At 44.6% G+C, this 14,495-nt stretch overlaps 1 protein-coding gene across 1 annotated transcript; it reads left to right on the top strand.

Annotated features, from left to right (window-relative positions):
- Positions 1 to 464: 464 nt before the first annotated feature.
- Positions 465 to 10,402, top strand: LOC311186626 (cytochrome P450 2G1; the record flags this gene model as incomplete). The annotated part of the gene is made up of 9 exons (XM_084257739.1): positions 465 to 644; positions 1,632 to 1,794; positions 3,103 to 3,252; positions 4,687 to 4,847; positions 5,072 to 5,248; positions 6,521 to 6,662; positions 8,742 to 8,929; positions 9,047 to 9,188; positions 10,221 to 10,402. 9 exons carry the CDS (start codon positions 465 to 467, stop codon positions 10,400 to 10,402), a joined length of 1,485 nt encoding a protein of 494 aa, XP_084113865.1.
- Between the last annotated feature and the right edge of the window lie 4,093 nt (positions 10,403 to 14,495).

Raw genomic sequence — 14,495 nt, 5'->3', positions numbered from 1 at the left:
TCCCGGTTCTCTATCAAGATTTTCTAAAACAGAAATGGTTACCTTATTTGACAGATGGGCCAACTGAGACCAAGAGGGTTAGGTGACTTGTCCAGTAACGAAAAGATACAGCTGGAATTTGAGCCCAGATCATCTGCTTCCTAAATGCAACACCCTAAAAATGACATTCAACTGGCTCCCGCTAGCACCTTACCAAGACATGTTGAACTAGGGTTCAAGCCAAAAATAAGAACTGAGGGGCTGGAAATATGAATAAAGGGGAATGACTCCACTGGATTTCCCTGAGTGAATGTGATCCACACTTTTCTCCAGGTGGGAGATTACAAGTTATATAACCACCACCCTCACATAAAGCAACCCCATACCCGGAAAACTTGAATCCTAGGGTGTTCCAATTTCGGCACAGCTGATTTCTCAGAACCTATTTAGGCAAGATCTGGCACACAAGCTCTCTACCTGAAATCATGGAGCTAGGAGGGGCCTTCACCATCTTTCTGGCTCTCTGCTTGTCTTGCCTGTTCATCCTCATCGCCTGGAAACGGACCCAGAAAGGGGGAAAGCTGCCCCCTGGTCCCACCCCGATACCATTCCTGGGGAACCTGCTGCAAGTCAGTACTGAAGCCACCTTCCAGTCCTTCATGAAGGTGAGTCTGACCCAAGCTCCCTGAGAGCGGGAAGCAACTAATTCCACAAACACACATCTAGCCTTCTAGCTTCTGAAACACAGACTCTTAAGGCACAGACTTTATGGAGCTTAGCACAAGGGAACTGAAGACTCACCCTCTCCAGACTTTAGAATCATAATACCTTGTATTCTTAAACATACAAATTTTTCTTGCATAATGGCTGTCTGAGAAGTTTGACACTCGTTAGCATGAAAACTCAGGAACTAGAAATTTAGCCTTTCATGGAGAGATGAATCTTGGCATTCATCTCACGTGGGTCCATCATTTCACAGACGAAGAAACTGAAACTCTGGGGGTGTTGGAGGCAGGGGTCTCACCCAGGGTCCCAGGAGACAAGAGTTCTTCTAAGCCCAAGAACCACTGTTAATTGATATCCCCATATTTTTATTGCCTTGAAATTCTCACCCCCTGATACTCATTTTCCCCCAACAATTACAGTAGATATTTATTTAAAGTAATACATTTGCAGCTCAAGTTAAGTCCCATCTTGTGCATTTCAGGTTTAGCCAACTTTGTAAAAATATTTCAAGGACAGCTGAGCCACAGATTTTGACTACACGATTATTTCTTGGCCCACTCTTCTCAATCCTTTCAGATATGGTTCAAGGCAGACTTTCTCCTCCTCGTATTCTGTCCCCTGCTCTTTAGGAAAGAGCTACTGGCTAGTGGGCAGGCCCAGTGCTCTCCTACGCAAAACACCCTGTCATTATAAAGGTTCTCGGGAAGTCTTTTTTAATGGCTTTTTATATAATCTTATCCTCTTATATTGCATCATCTCACATGAACCCAAGTTAGTGAATCCTGCAGTACTGTAATACCATTTTCTAATACCCTCCCCCCACGTGATGCCACAACAGCCAGTCTGCTCAACATTTGACCTGAGACCCTCCCTAAAGTTCTTGACTGGCCCAATCAAGCCCTCCTGTATGTTTCCTTCATGTCCAGCTCCAGGAGAAATATGGCCCAGTCTTCACAGTGTATATGGGACCCCGGCCAGTCGTTATATTGTGTGGACATGAAGCAGTGAAGGAGGCCCTGGTAGACCGAGCAGATGACTTCAGTGGCCGTGGAGAACTGGCTTCAATAGATAGAAACTTCCTAGGTTACGGTAGGTACTAATATGACATGCAAAATAATAACGATGGGCTTCCTATGTCCTGGGTTCTTTGATAAGTACTTGGCATGAATTACTGCATTGACTCATTTACAGAGCTACCAATATCTTGCTGATTTTACAAATGACAAAACTGAGCATGAGAAAGATTAGGTAATACCACACAGTAGGTGGTAGAACCATTCTATTTTGAGCCCAATTGCACCCCAATGCATCTGCTCCGTTACTTCTGTTCTCATTTATTATTGTTGTTGTTGTTATTGAAGTACCATTACTTTATATCCTTGCCAGTGTTTTGACAGAAATCCCCCCAGGATGTGGTCACCATAGCCCTCCCTCCACTGAAGCACCCATAGTCCTCCACCACAGTCCATTGTGCTTTTCCCTCCATCACCCTGTTTTCACTCTGTCTAACATTAATGGGTTAGTGACATTCTTTGTGTACCCACAGGAGCCCTCGTTAGCCAATCATCTTATTTTCCTACACATACATGCACCCAATCCATCAGTCTCTGCCTCTTCCAATTAGGTAGGAATCTTTCTATAGTGTTCCTAAACATCAACAATAACCACCCATATCTTTCAATCCCAAAAAGCTTCACACCATTCTTTCCATAGTTCCATTCATTCATCCATCTCTATACTTTTCCTTCCATCTAGACATTTTCCCATTATCCACCCAAAATATCCATCATTAATTAGCTTTTCTAGACAAATATCTTTCTATTCAATTTATCTATACATCTATTAATTAACTTTCCATTTACCCATCATGTCCATCTATTCATTAACCTTCCATCATTCATCCATCTATTCATTCTTCCATCTATCCATCTTTCTATCATCCGTCCATCCTTCCAAGCATTTATCCATTATCTCAAACCACCCATCTAGTAACACTTCACCCATTCATTAAATTTTTCATCCATCCATCCATCCATCCATCCATCCATCCATCCATCCATCCATCCATCAGTTGTTGCAGTCATAAATCTCCTTGCATCCATTAATCTACCTACTGGGTGGTAATTTCTGGAAATTTCTAAATGTTTCTCACAACATAGTATCTTCTTTGGTGGAGATACGTGGATGTACAAGGATGAGCTTTTGTGGACATGTATGAGTATGTCTAGAGAATCCAAACAGCCCACAGTAAATTTTCCTCACTTCAGGAAATTCTCTATGGCTACAGCCGCCCTCCACACTTCATTGTTTCCATTGGGTTATTTATCCAGTTGTCTAACAGAGAGTTGGGCCCAGGAAGGAGAGGGGAGGCAGGAGCCTGACACTGAGTTCCTACAGGTGTAGTTATGGCTAATGGGGACCGGTGGCGGATTCTCCGACGCTTCTCCCTGACTATTCTCCGGGACTTTGGGATGGGAAAGCGGAGCATTGAGGAGCGGATCCAGGAGGAGGCTGGCTTCCTGCTAGAGGCTTTACGGAACACCAAGGGTATGGAGCCATTACGGAACACTAAGGGTGGGGGAGGGGGGCTTCAAATGACTGGGTGGCTGTAGAGAGCTGAGTCATGAGAAGGTGGGCCTTTCTGGGAGAAAAGGAATGGGAGAGGATGAAAACTACTAAAGGTTTCCAAACTAGCTTTCATGTTACAAGTTAACATGAAAGACCCTTGAGTACCACTTGTCCAGAGTCTTTAATCAGTGAATCTCAGGGAGTTAGTTTCTTCCTGGCATCATATGCAGACTCAGGCACTATGTGAGTCTGTATTTGTTTCTGGGACAGGGTGTAATTTTATTACACACAAAGAGAATTGTGGTAAAAACCACACATCACATTTGACTATCTTAACCATTTCCAGTGATACCATTCAGCAGAGTTATCTATATTCACGTTGTTGAGAAACAGATCTCTAGAGCTTTCTTATCTTGTTAATCAACCTTTAATGCCTGTTTTATTTTATTTTTTAAAGGTATATGGTAATTGCCTTAAAATAAAGTGTAAAACCACTGGAGTCTAGAGGGAAAAAGACAGAGATTGAGAAATACAAATGTGAATAAAATAAAAGATAGAAATGGAGCTAAATTTCTCTATATCAGAGATGCCTCACCTGGGCTCTGTGGATGCAAAACCATCCACATGAAGACTTTGAATGTTCATGTGCCCTCAGCTATTATTTGTGATATTGTATGCTGGCAAATATGGGCATAAACCTGGGAGAAATTTTCTCCAAACCACTGGATCCTGGCCAGCATCCTGTTTTATTTTTAATAGCTCAAATGACATCATTGGTAGAGACATAAAGACTCCGCACCCCCTTAAAAAACAGGTGTCACAGGCCTCCCCGATGGTACAATGGTTGAGCGCTGGTTTGTGAAGCTGCCCGCAGCCTCTGCAGCGCCAGTTCAATCCCTGGCCGCTGGGAGAGAGTCCCACATGGTGCGCAGACCTCTCCTGCCGCCCACTGCTCCCCTCAGCAGTGTACTTCGTCAGTCTGCCTGTTCTACTCTCCACTCTGGCTCTGGTGAATTCTCTCACCCTCCCACGCTTCTGACTGTTCCCCAGTGCTTATATAAATAAATAAATAAATCTTTAAAAAACAAAACAAAACAGGTGACCCTTATCCACACTTCCTTCCCAAATCTGCAGTTCTCCTCTAAACAGTTATATACTAAGGAAGAAAGAGATGATTAAGCTCCACTGGCACCTCTTGAGCAACGACTGGCTAAGTATTTTACATAGTTGGATTGTGCCCTCATGAACCAGTGAAGTCGTTGTTAAATCCTTTTGCAGACTGGGAAAGCTAGACACAGATTGCAAAAATAACATAACTCACAAGCACTATTAAGTGGCAGGGTCAGGACTGAATGTCTGTCCATGCCATGCTCCCAGTCCTGGCTTCCAACCTAGACAATTTCCACCAACCAGGTGCCCCCATCGAACCCACCTTCTTCCTGAGCCGCACTGTCTCCAACGTCATCAGTTCCGTGGTCTTTGGAAGTCGCTTCGACTATGAGGACCAGCAGTTCCTGAAGCTGCTGCGGATGATCAATGAGAGTTTCATTGAGATGAGCACATCCTGGGCACAGGTGCCCACAAGACCCGCCTCCCCCCCCGCCATCCGCCCTCCTCAGTTAATGCCTAGTGCCTAGCCTTAGCTTACTTGTCCCCCAACCCTGGCGCGCAGGCACCTGAGAAGCTAAGGGACTCACCCCATCTTAGACCCAGCACTGGTGTTAAGCCTGGCTGCTTGACAGACTCACCCGTCCTGGCCCACGACACCCATCACTGATGCCACTTTGCCCACCTGCAGCTCTACGACATGTACTCTGGCATCATGCAGTATTTGCCAGGAAGACACAATCGCATCTACTATCTGATAGAGGAACTCAAGGACTTCATCGCTTCCAGGGTCAAGGTCAATGAAGCATCCCTTGACCCCCAGAACCCTCGGGACTTCATTGATTGTTTCCTGGTGAAGATGCACCAGGTACCTCTTCCTCTTCTCCATGCCCCACCTCTCATCAGCTCAAGTCCTGGCACCTGCAACCACACTTATTTTTTAAAATGGTACCATATTTTTTTTTTATTGGGGTAACATTGATTTACGATAGTGTATATGACTTACGGGTTAGGTTCACACTCTTCAGATGTAAGTTACCACACTACACCCATCACACAACACACACAGTTCTCCACCTCCTTGGCTCACCACACCCCACCCTCCCCCAACTGGTAGCCTCAATTCTGCCTTAAGATTTCTAGGGTTTGTTTTGGTTTATTTTTGCCTGTTCATTTGCTTTATTGCTTCATAGTCCACATAGGAGTCAAATCAGGTGGCATTTGTCTTTCTCCTTCTGACTTACTTCACTTAGCGCCCTGAAATAATTGCTATTTGCAAAAACAAGGATGGAACAGCAAGGATTCACATTAAGTGAGGGAAGTCAGAAAAAGAAAGATTTCCATGTTGCTGCAAATGGCAAGATTTCATCTTTTTAAAAAATAACTAGTGTCCCGCTGTGCATATGTACCTTATCTTCTTTACACACTCATCTGTCATTGGACACTTAAGTGGCTTCCATAATTTGTGCCTATACCTTTAAACTCAGCTGTCAACACCCTGGAGAAAAAAGCATTGCTTTCCATGATTTACTTTTATTTATAGATGAGATACAGAAATTGTAAGGGCGTAAACTTTAAAATAAAATTTGACTCAAGAATTGGGAACATGGAAATGTAAAATCATACACCTTTCTATCCACCTGTGCCAGAGTTTAACACTGTAGAGAAGTAAACCCTTAGAATGGCAAAATTTGAGCTCAGACATTGAAAGTCTTTAAAACTGAATTTAAACTTTGAAGTTTAAATTTTTAAAGTTTAAAATTTTAGAGACATAAAAATTTAGATGCTTATATTGTATCATAGATTCTTAAAATTTAATAAATTGATGTTTTATATTATAGAACCTCTGCACTTAGAAGTTAAAAACTATACACCCTTTTAACTGAGAACTTTCAAGTCTGACAAGGCAATCTCTACTTTCTTCTCCTCCTCATGCACCCCACTCTTCACTGCACTTCAACAGCACTGGCTCCTCCAAGACACCAGGTGTAATCCTGCCTCAGGACCTTTGTACTGACTATTTCCCCCTCCAGGCGCACATTAGCCTACCTACCTATGGTAGTCCACAAAGGCCTGACCGGGAGGAAATAAGATAAAGACAGAAGAGGGTGATTCTATTTCCTGTCCCTCTCATTTTCAGGACAAAAATAATCCCCAGACAGAATTCAACCTCAGGAATCTAGTGCTCACCACTCTCAACCTCTTCTTTGCTGGCACAGAGACTGTGAGCTCCACACTACGCTACGGGATGCTGCTGCTGATGAAGTATCCAGAGGTGGAAGGTGAGTATCCAGAGGTGACAGTGGTTTTCCCAAAAGGAAAGAAGACATCCTCCTGCAACCCTGGAAGCCCATGCCCTACATTCTTCACACTTTATTTTCTTTAAAGATTTATTTATTTATGCATACAAGAGCTGGGGTACAGGCCAGAGATGCAGGGGGTGAGAGGATTCACCAGAGACAAAGTGGGGAACAGAACAGGCAGACTGACTGAAATACACTGCTGAGGGGAGCAGCGGGATGGACAGCAGAGGTGTGCTGAGCCATGTGGGTAGCTCCCTGTCCAGGTATCGAACTCGTGCTGCAGTGGCTATGGATAGCTTCATAGGTTGTGTCTAAACCCCTTGTGCCTCCAGGGAGGACCCATTCTTCACACTTTAGAGCCTCAGTAGACGGCATTTCTGAATCCCTACTCTAGAAGGTCATTGATTTCAATATTTTGCTTAATGCCTGTGGGCTGCTGTAGTGCCTTAGGCTGCTGTTTACCACTTGAGAACGTACATCTACTCTCTTACAGTTCTGGAGTCCAAATGTTCAAACAGACATTCACTGAGCTCACTCAAGGTAGAATCAGATGCCCTGCCTGTCCCAGCTTCTGAGCTGCATTCCTTCCGTCTCTGGGTTCATGATCTCTTTCTTCTGTCTTCAACAACAGCAGCATAGCCTCTTCCCATTTCTCTCTGCTTCCATCATCTCCTCTCCTCTGAGGCTACCCTTCTGTTGCCACCATATACAAACACCTGTGGTTATACGTAGGGCCATCCTGCATCATCCAGGATAATCTCCCCATCTCAGCGCCGTCATGTAATGATAGCTGCAAATCCCCTTGCTTCATGTAAGCTAACAACAACAGGTTCCAGGCATAAACAGGTGGATATCTCGGATGACCCTTAGTTAGCCAACTGCAGTGCCAGAACGAAAGAGATCCATCTTCAATACATCATAAGCTGGCCTGGTTGTGTAACTCTGGTAATGAGGGAGCCATTACTTATTTAAGCAAAATCCCCGATATTGGGTCCTCCCTCTATGCTAATGCAGATCCACACAAGCCAGTGGATTTTCCTGCCACAGATAATGGGTGACACTAATATGCTTCCATTCAAACTCTTGTAGTCTCTCCTCCATGATGGGGCTTGTCTTTTACTAATATAAATAATTGAACATTAAATGGACGCTTTCTGAGTTAAACGCTGTCCTACTTACTTGCATACTGGATTTTATGTAAATGTAACTCTAAAGGGTTTGACAGACTGTCATATTCATTTTGAAGATGAAGAAACAGGCACAGAAGATAAAGACAAATGACTCTGTGGATGAGGTACTGAGTGAGGTCGTTCATCCAGGAAATGCGGCGAAGGGTCACTGCACCATTAGGGTCCTTAATCACTGTCCCGTAAGCATCATTTGTCTCAGTCCTGTTCTGTTACCTGTGATGCCTCTTTCCCATCATGTCAACAACCTGCAGGAAAGTCCTTCTGGGGCCGGGGCGCTGCCCCGTCACCAGCCTTCCATGGCTCCTTGGTGCCTTCAAGATAAAGACCAAACTGGGGGTGTGAGGTGGGCAGGGGTAGTTCTTACTTTATTAGTATAATTCAGTTTGGCTAACTTGATTGAGACCTAGGCAAAGTGCCAAAAGCCCAGACCCATCTCTAAGCTAGTGTAGGGTGTTGCTTCTTGGCTTTTTGGCTAAAGATAGAGTGTCTAAGCGTAGGGAGTTGCGGTAAAAGAACCTCTGATGTTGCAACAGGAGCTCAATGACCACCCTCGTGGAATAATCATAACCATAGACACTTCATTTTCTAGGACTTCTTTAAAAAATCATAGTGTTGGGGAAAGTAAATTTAAAAAATAAAAGATAAAGATCAATATCCACAGATACTACAGGTCTCAGGCTATGTGTCTCCCAGTGCTCTGGGGAGTATTTATTACTCCCCACCAATGTGTCAGCACTCAATAGAGAGAACCCACACCCCATGACCTGCTCCCTCAGAATCCACAGGTGCTGAGGTCCAAGGCATGGCTCACCTCCCGACCCCGGGGACATGTCCTGTATCTTTGTCAATGTTCCCTGGCCCCTTCTAGCCAAGATCCATGAAGAGATTAACCAGGTGATTGGACCGCACCGGATCCCGAGTGTGGATGACCGGGTCAAGATGCCTTACACGGATGCTGTGATCCACGAGATCCAGAGACTGACAGATATTGTGCCCATGGGCGTCCCCCATAACGTCGTGCGGGATACTGAATTTCGAGGCTACCTTCTGCCCAAGGTGGGGTTGCACCTTCCTTGCCCCTCCTTTCCCCTCCACCGCACCCATCTCTCCTCCTGACTCCTACCCCACACTCCAGCACCAATTCTCCTTTAACTGCCCCTATTTTCATCCCAGGGCACTGACGTGTTTCCTCTACTTGGCTCAGTCCTTAAAGACCCCAAATACTTCCGCTACCCTGATGCCTTCTATCCACAACACTTCCTGGATGAGCAGGGCCGCTTCAAGAAGAATGAAGCCTTTGTGCCTTTTTCCTCTGGTAGGTTTCTGTGGTCTGATTACTCCCCAAGAATGCAATTGTTTGGCCCCTAATCCCTGGCCTTCATCTAAAGTTGAGCTGAGTAGGAAGTTGAGTGTAATTTCATAGAGTCATTAAACCCGAGAAAGCCAGAATCATGGAATACTTGAACCAGCGACTCTCATCATCACAATCACGATAGCGCTAAGAGGGGTGAGCAAGCTTTTTCTAAAAACCAAGTAGAGAATTTTTAGGGTTTGCTGGTTATGTGGCCTCTGCATGAACTTGCTGCACCATTGCCAGCACCTCAATAATGAGCTTAACTGCAATGCCAACGACCTTACTCAAGCACACTCAAATTAGAATTTCAAGTGTCACAAAATAATGTTTTCCTTTTGATATTTTTCAACCACTTAGAAATAGAGAAAGCATTCTTTGTTTGCAGGCAGTGCAAGAAAAGGCAGACTTGGCCTATGACCAGTAACTTGCTGGCCCACACATAATCTCCTAGAACCACTATTTTAATCCACGGTAAATCTGGAACCAGGACAACAGTGAGGATACAGGTCCCCACCCCACACTTACAAGGGTCTTAGAACAGTTACTTCACCCCTAGACTGGGAAATGGAAATTAATCTCTCCAACCACTCGGTGGGTAACTGGCCAACAACAAGCACAATCCGAGGGTAAGCTTCTTCCCCAGTGTCTGGCAGGTGTTTGAGAAACATTTGAGACATTGAAAATGAACTGAATCTCCATATTTGAGCTTCCTTTAAAATCATTCCATCTTAGATTCCAAGGGAATCCAGGTCGTCAAAGGGATGCAGCAGGCTGCCTGCTGAACCCCTACAAATGGCAGAACCTAGCTGGGCGCGACATGTGGGAACCATCTGAGTCTCTATGATAACCCTATAACGTGGGTATTATCATGCCCTCAGACATGCTGGGGAGGCAGTCCAGGCTCTGAGGCAACGTGGGGACCAAATGCTCCCGCACGCTCCCATATCCCAGTGCATGTGTGACCTGGCCTCCTGCTGTCCCTTGTGCCCACAGGAAAGCGTGTCTGCCTGGGAGAGGCCATGGCCCGCATGGAACTCTTCCTCTACTTCACCTCCATCCTTCAGAACTTCTCCCTGCGCTCGCTGGTGCCGCCTGCTGACATCGACATCACGCCCAGGGTCTCAGGCTTTGGCAACATCCCCCCCACCTATGAGCTCTGCCTCATGGCCCGCTGAGCGCCCCCTACTGGGCGCGGGAGGAACCGGCGGAGAAAAGCGCCCAAGCCCACCTGTGGGCACCCAGCCCCACCCCCTAAATTCTCACAGCAGCCCTACAGGAGGCGCTGTCCTACTGCCACGGGCCCACAGGTCTGTGGGAATCTCCTGGAAATCCACAGCTGGGTATCTTCTACCCCCAGCAGAAAAGCAATACCCTCTCTAAGATTTGGGTGATGGCCTTTGGATTTTACTTTGTCTTGATCACCTCTGGCTGGTTCTTGTTGTAGATTCCACCCTTCTGTCGTTCCTTTGTCTTTGTCCTGACAATGGCCCAAATGTGGGTCACATGCCTTCCCTGTGACGTTCATGTCCTCCACCCCCAAGTGGCAACAAGGAAATCAAAACTTGTGCTGTATGTGACATCAATAGGACACTGCGGACAATTCAAAATGGTGTCTTGGACTCTCTTGTCATTATCATTCAAAACGAATTCAAAATAATTTGACTCTCAACACCAGATATTCCTCTGGGTCGGGCTATCCTTGCCATATGCCTGCCTCAACCATCTTGCTACCTCTTCGTCCCCACCTTCTTTCAAAACCAGGTTTCCTGGTTGTTCTTAGCACAACTTCCAATTCCAAATACTCCCCAATCCATTTCTGAAAAATAGTCAAATTGCCCACGGTGCTGTTATTCCATTTCTAAACTCTACCATTGCGCTCAGCTGATAAAACCTTTCCCTCCTATTTCATTTTATTCAAGCAATATTTATTAAACACCCAACACGTGTGCCAACACACTCTTCAAGTACTTGAGTTCTACCAGCGAGCATAATGCACAAGACTCCTGCTTTTGTGGAGTGCAAATTCTCAAAGGGGAAGGAAACAATTGAAAAATAAACATAATAAATAAGCAAACGACATAGAATGTTAGAGAAATATGGGAATGGTATAAGGGATTCAGCTTTAGATTTCACAAGTGGTCCCCAAATACTTGCCCACCCAGAACCTCAAGATATGAACTTAGTTGGAAATAGGGTCCTTACAGATGTTATTACTTAAGATGAGGTCCTAATGGGCTAGGGTTGGCCCTAATCTAATAACTAATGTTCTTCTAAGAAGGGGAAACAGAGAGCAAAGCCTTGCATAGACACACAGGGAAAACAGGAGATTGTGATGTGGCCAGAGCCAAGGAACACCCAGGGCGGCCAGTTCTCAGACAAGAACAGAAGCTTGGATGAGTGAGGCAATCACCCTCTTCCCCAGAGCCTTCAGAGAAGGTGGCCTTGCTAACCCCTTGATGCTATACTTCTTGCCTCCAGAACCGAGGCAATAAATTTCCTTAGTTTTCAGCCACCCAGTCTTTGGGGTTTTGTTAAGGCAGCTCTAGGAAATAAAACGGGGAGGAGCTTCAAATCCCACGATAAGGGTCCCATCAAGCTGGGGGTCTGTTGAGCTCCTCTGGAAGGTCCCAGCTGGGTGTTCCTCTATCTCCCCAGATGGGCTGACTCTTCATAGGGAAGGTCATGAAAATCCCTCTTGCCCAAGAAATCTGAACCCAGACCAGGGCTAGGTTTAGAGGGGTCTGTGAACCCCCTGAATGTAGTTGCAAAATCCACTGAACAGAATATCCACGCAGCATGGGAGAAGCATCCCACTCAGGAAAGCACAGCTTGGCCTCCAAAGTGAATTCAAAATAATCTGAAATTGTTATTTACTATTCTGTAAGAAGAGTAAAAAAGAGATTATGAAAAAAGGGATGGGAGGGCGTGGGAGAGACTGGCTGAGTGTTCACCAAGCCTGTGTCTTCCTCCGGGACACACAAGAGGACTACAATTCCCAATATCCCTATATCTAGGCTAGGACCAGGAACATCAGTGTGAGATCAGTAAGTGAGAAACACCAGGAACAACAGGAAGATCAGTAAGTGAGAAACACCAGCAACAACAAGTGTTGGCAAGGGTATGGAAAAAGGGACCCCAGTACACTGTTGGAAACCAGTATGGAGGTTCCTCAAAATATTAAAATAGAGCTACCATACGATCCAGCAATTCCATTCCTAGGGTGTGTCCGAACGATGCAAAAACACTAATTCGAAGGGATTTATCCACGCCTATGTTCACTTAGTCAAGTATTATTTACTTAGCCCACTATGGAAAAAATCCTATGTGCCCAAGGACAGATAAGCTGAGTAAGAAGAGGTGGTACATATGCACAGTGAAATATTACATAAAAAAGATAAATTCTTGCCATTTGAGACAACATGGATGGAACTGGAAGGGCTGGTGCTAAGTGAAATAAGTCAGAAGGAGGGGCCTTCCTGGTGGCACAACGGGTTAAGACACAACCTACGAAAGTATCCACAGCTCTGCAGCACGAGTTCAATCCCCAGCCAGGAAGCTGACCCATATGGCACGGCAGACCTCTCCTGACTCGCCCGCTGCTCCCCTCAGCAGTGCTTTCGGTCCGTCTACCTGTTCTTCTCCCCACTGTCTCTGGTGAATCCTCTCATCCCCCACACCTCTGCCTGTACCCCAGCTCCTGTATGCATAAATAAATCAATCTTAAAAAAAAAAGTCAGAAGGAGAAAGACTATGTACAAAGGAAAAGAGAACACTGTCTCTATAACAAGAAGTCATAAGTGGGCTGGATGGGCTGGTCTTAAAATGTTTTAAAGTTGTAAGCAAAATTGTATGTATATATGGAGTTGTCTATTGATGCAGATCTAAAACTTTCATCAGATTTTTACAGGGTTTATAATCCCTCAACAGTGGCTGAGAACCACCGATTTAGTCCTAACTTTCCACTTACATGATGGGAAACCTAAGGCCCTGGAGGTGAAGGAACTTTTTTCTTTGGCACTGAGTGAATCAGTGGCACAGCTGGTGCCAGACCCAAGGCTTTCCCTGCATATGTACCTTTCACCATCTGACACTCAAAAATAATAATAGTGATTTCACTTGTTGAATGCATAGGTGCTTAGCCTGTTTAACTTATTTATTTCTCACATAATCCCAAGGCAAGCATTATAATCTTCATTTGACATCAGCAGTAATTGAGGCTGAGACAAGTGAGGTCACAGATTAGTAAAGTACCACGCTCTTAACCATGGCTGCATGCAAAGTGATTAACCTGGTGCTCAAAACTTGGGGACTATATTTAGCATTTTTGATTTTCACACGACTAAAACTCAGTCCACCACGGAGGAGGCAGAAGAATTGGAGAGACAGGATCCTTATGTTAACAACTCTGTAAACAGAGTTCTGGAGCCACAGAAGCTAGGACCTAGCTATGCTGAAATAGGAACTGAGCTAGAACTGTCGGCATCTTTTCACCAAAAAAGACTTACACAAAAATATTCACAGCAACTTTACTCATAACAACTCAAAACTAAAAATGTCTATTGATAGGAGACTGAATAAACTAAGTGTGGCTTATTTATACAATGGAATACTACTCAGCACAGAAAAGAAATATTGGTAAATACAACATGAATGAATCTCAAGTAATCAAAACAAACCTATACATACCTAGAGTGGGATTTCAGAACATGCTACTCTTGTCACAGATTTCATTTTCACATGTTATCAATAACCAACAGAGTTACTGTTACTGCTTTATTTAATTTTTAAGCAAGGAAAAACAAAAGAAGATAAGTCAAAATTTTATTTTGAAACTATGTATTTCACTTCTAACACTCTTTGTGCAAATCTTAGTTTTGACCTCAACCGTGATCTTTCTGACAGAACTTCCCTTAACAAGTTCTTACAGGATAACTAGGCTGGCAACGACTCACACCTCCCCTCCACGAGACCCCCTCTTTTTTTGATAATCATTACTTGGCCTTCATTTAACATTTTGGTAAGTCATACACAACTTGAAATTTGTCATCTTAACCATGCTGAAGCATTCAGATCAGTAGCATTAAGTACGGCCATGTCGTGTAAACCATCTCACTGGCCCAGAGAGCTTTTATCACCCAAAGTGAAAATCTGTCTCCATTAAATTCTCGAGAACTCTGTACCCAGTAAGTGCCCATTTCTCCTTTACTTTTTTTAACAAAGAACAACAAAGACCTTTATTACAGGAGCTAAGAGAGGAGGGAGGAGGAC

The sequence above is a fragment of the Talpa europaea genome (assembly GCF_964194135.1).
Source record: "Talpa europaea genome assembly, chromosome: 16".
Classification (NCBI taxonomy): Eukaryota; Metazoa; Chordata; class Mammalia; order Eulipotyphla; family Talpidae; genus Talpa; species Talpa europaea.
Note: the sequence above shows the minus strand (reverse complement) of the source record. Positions and strands in the feature narration are given on the sequence as shown.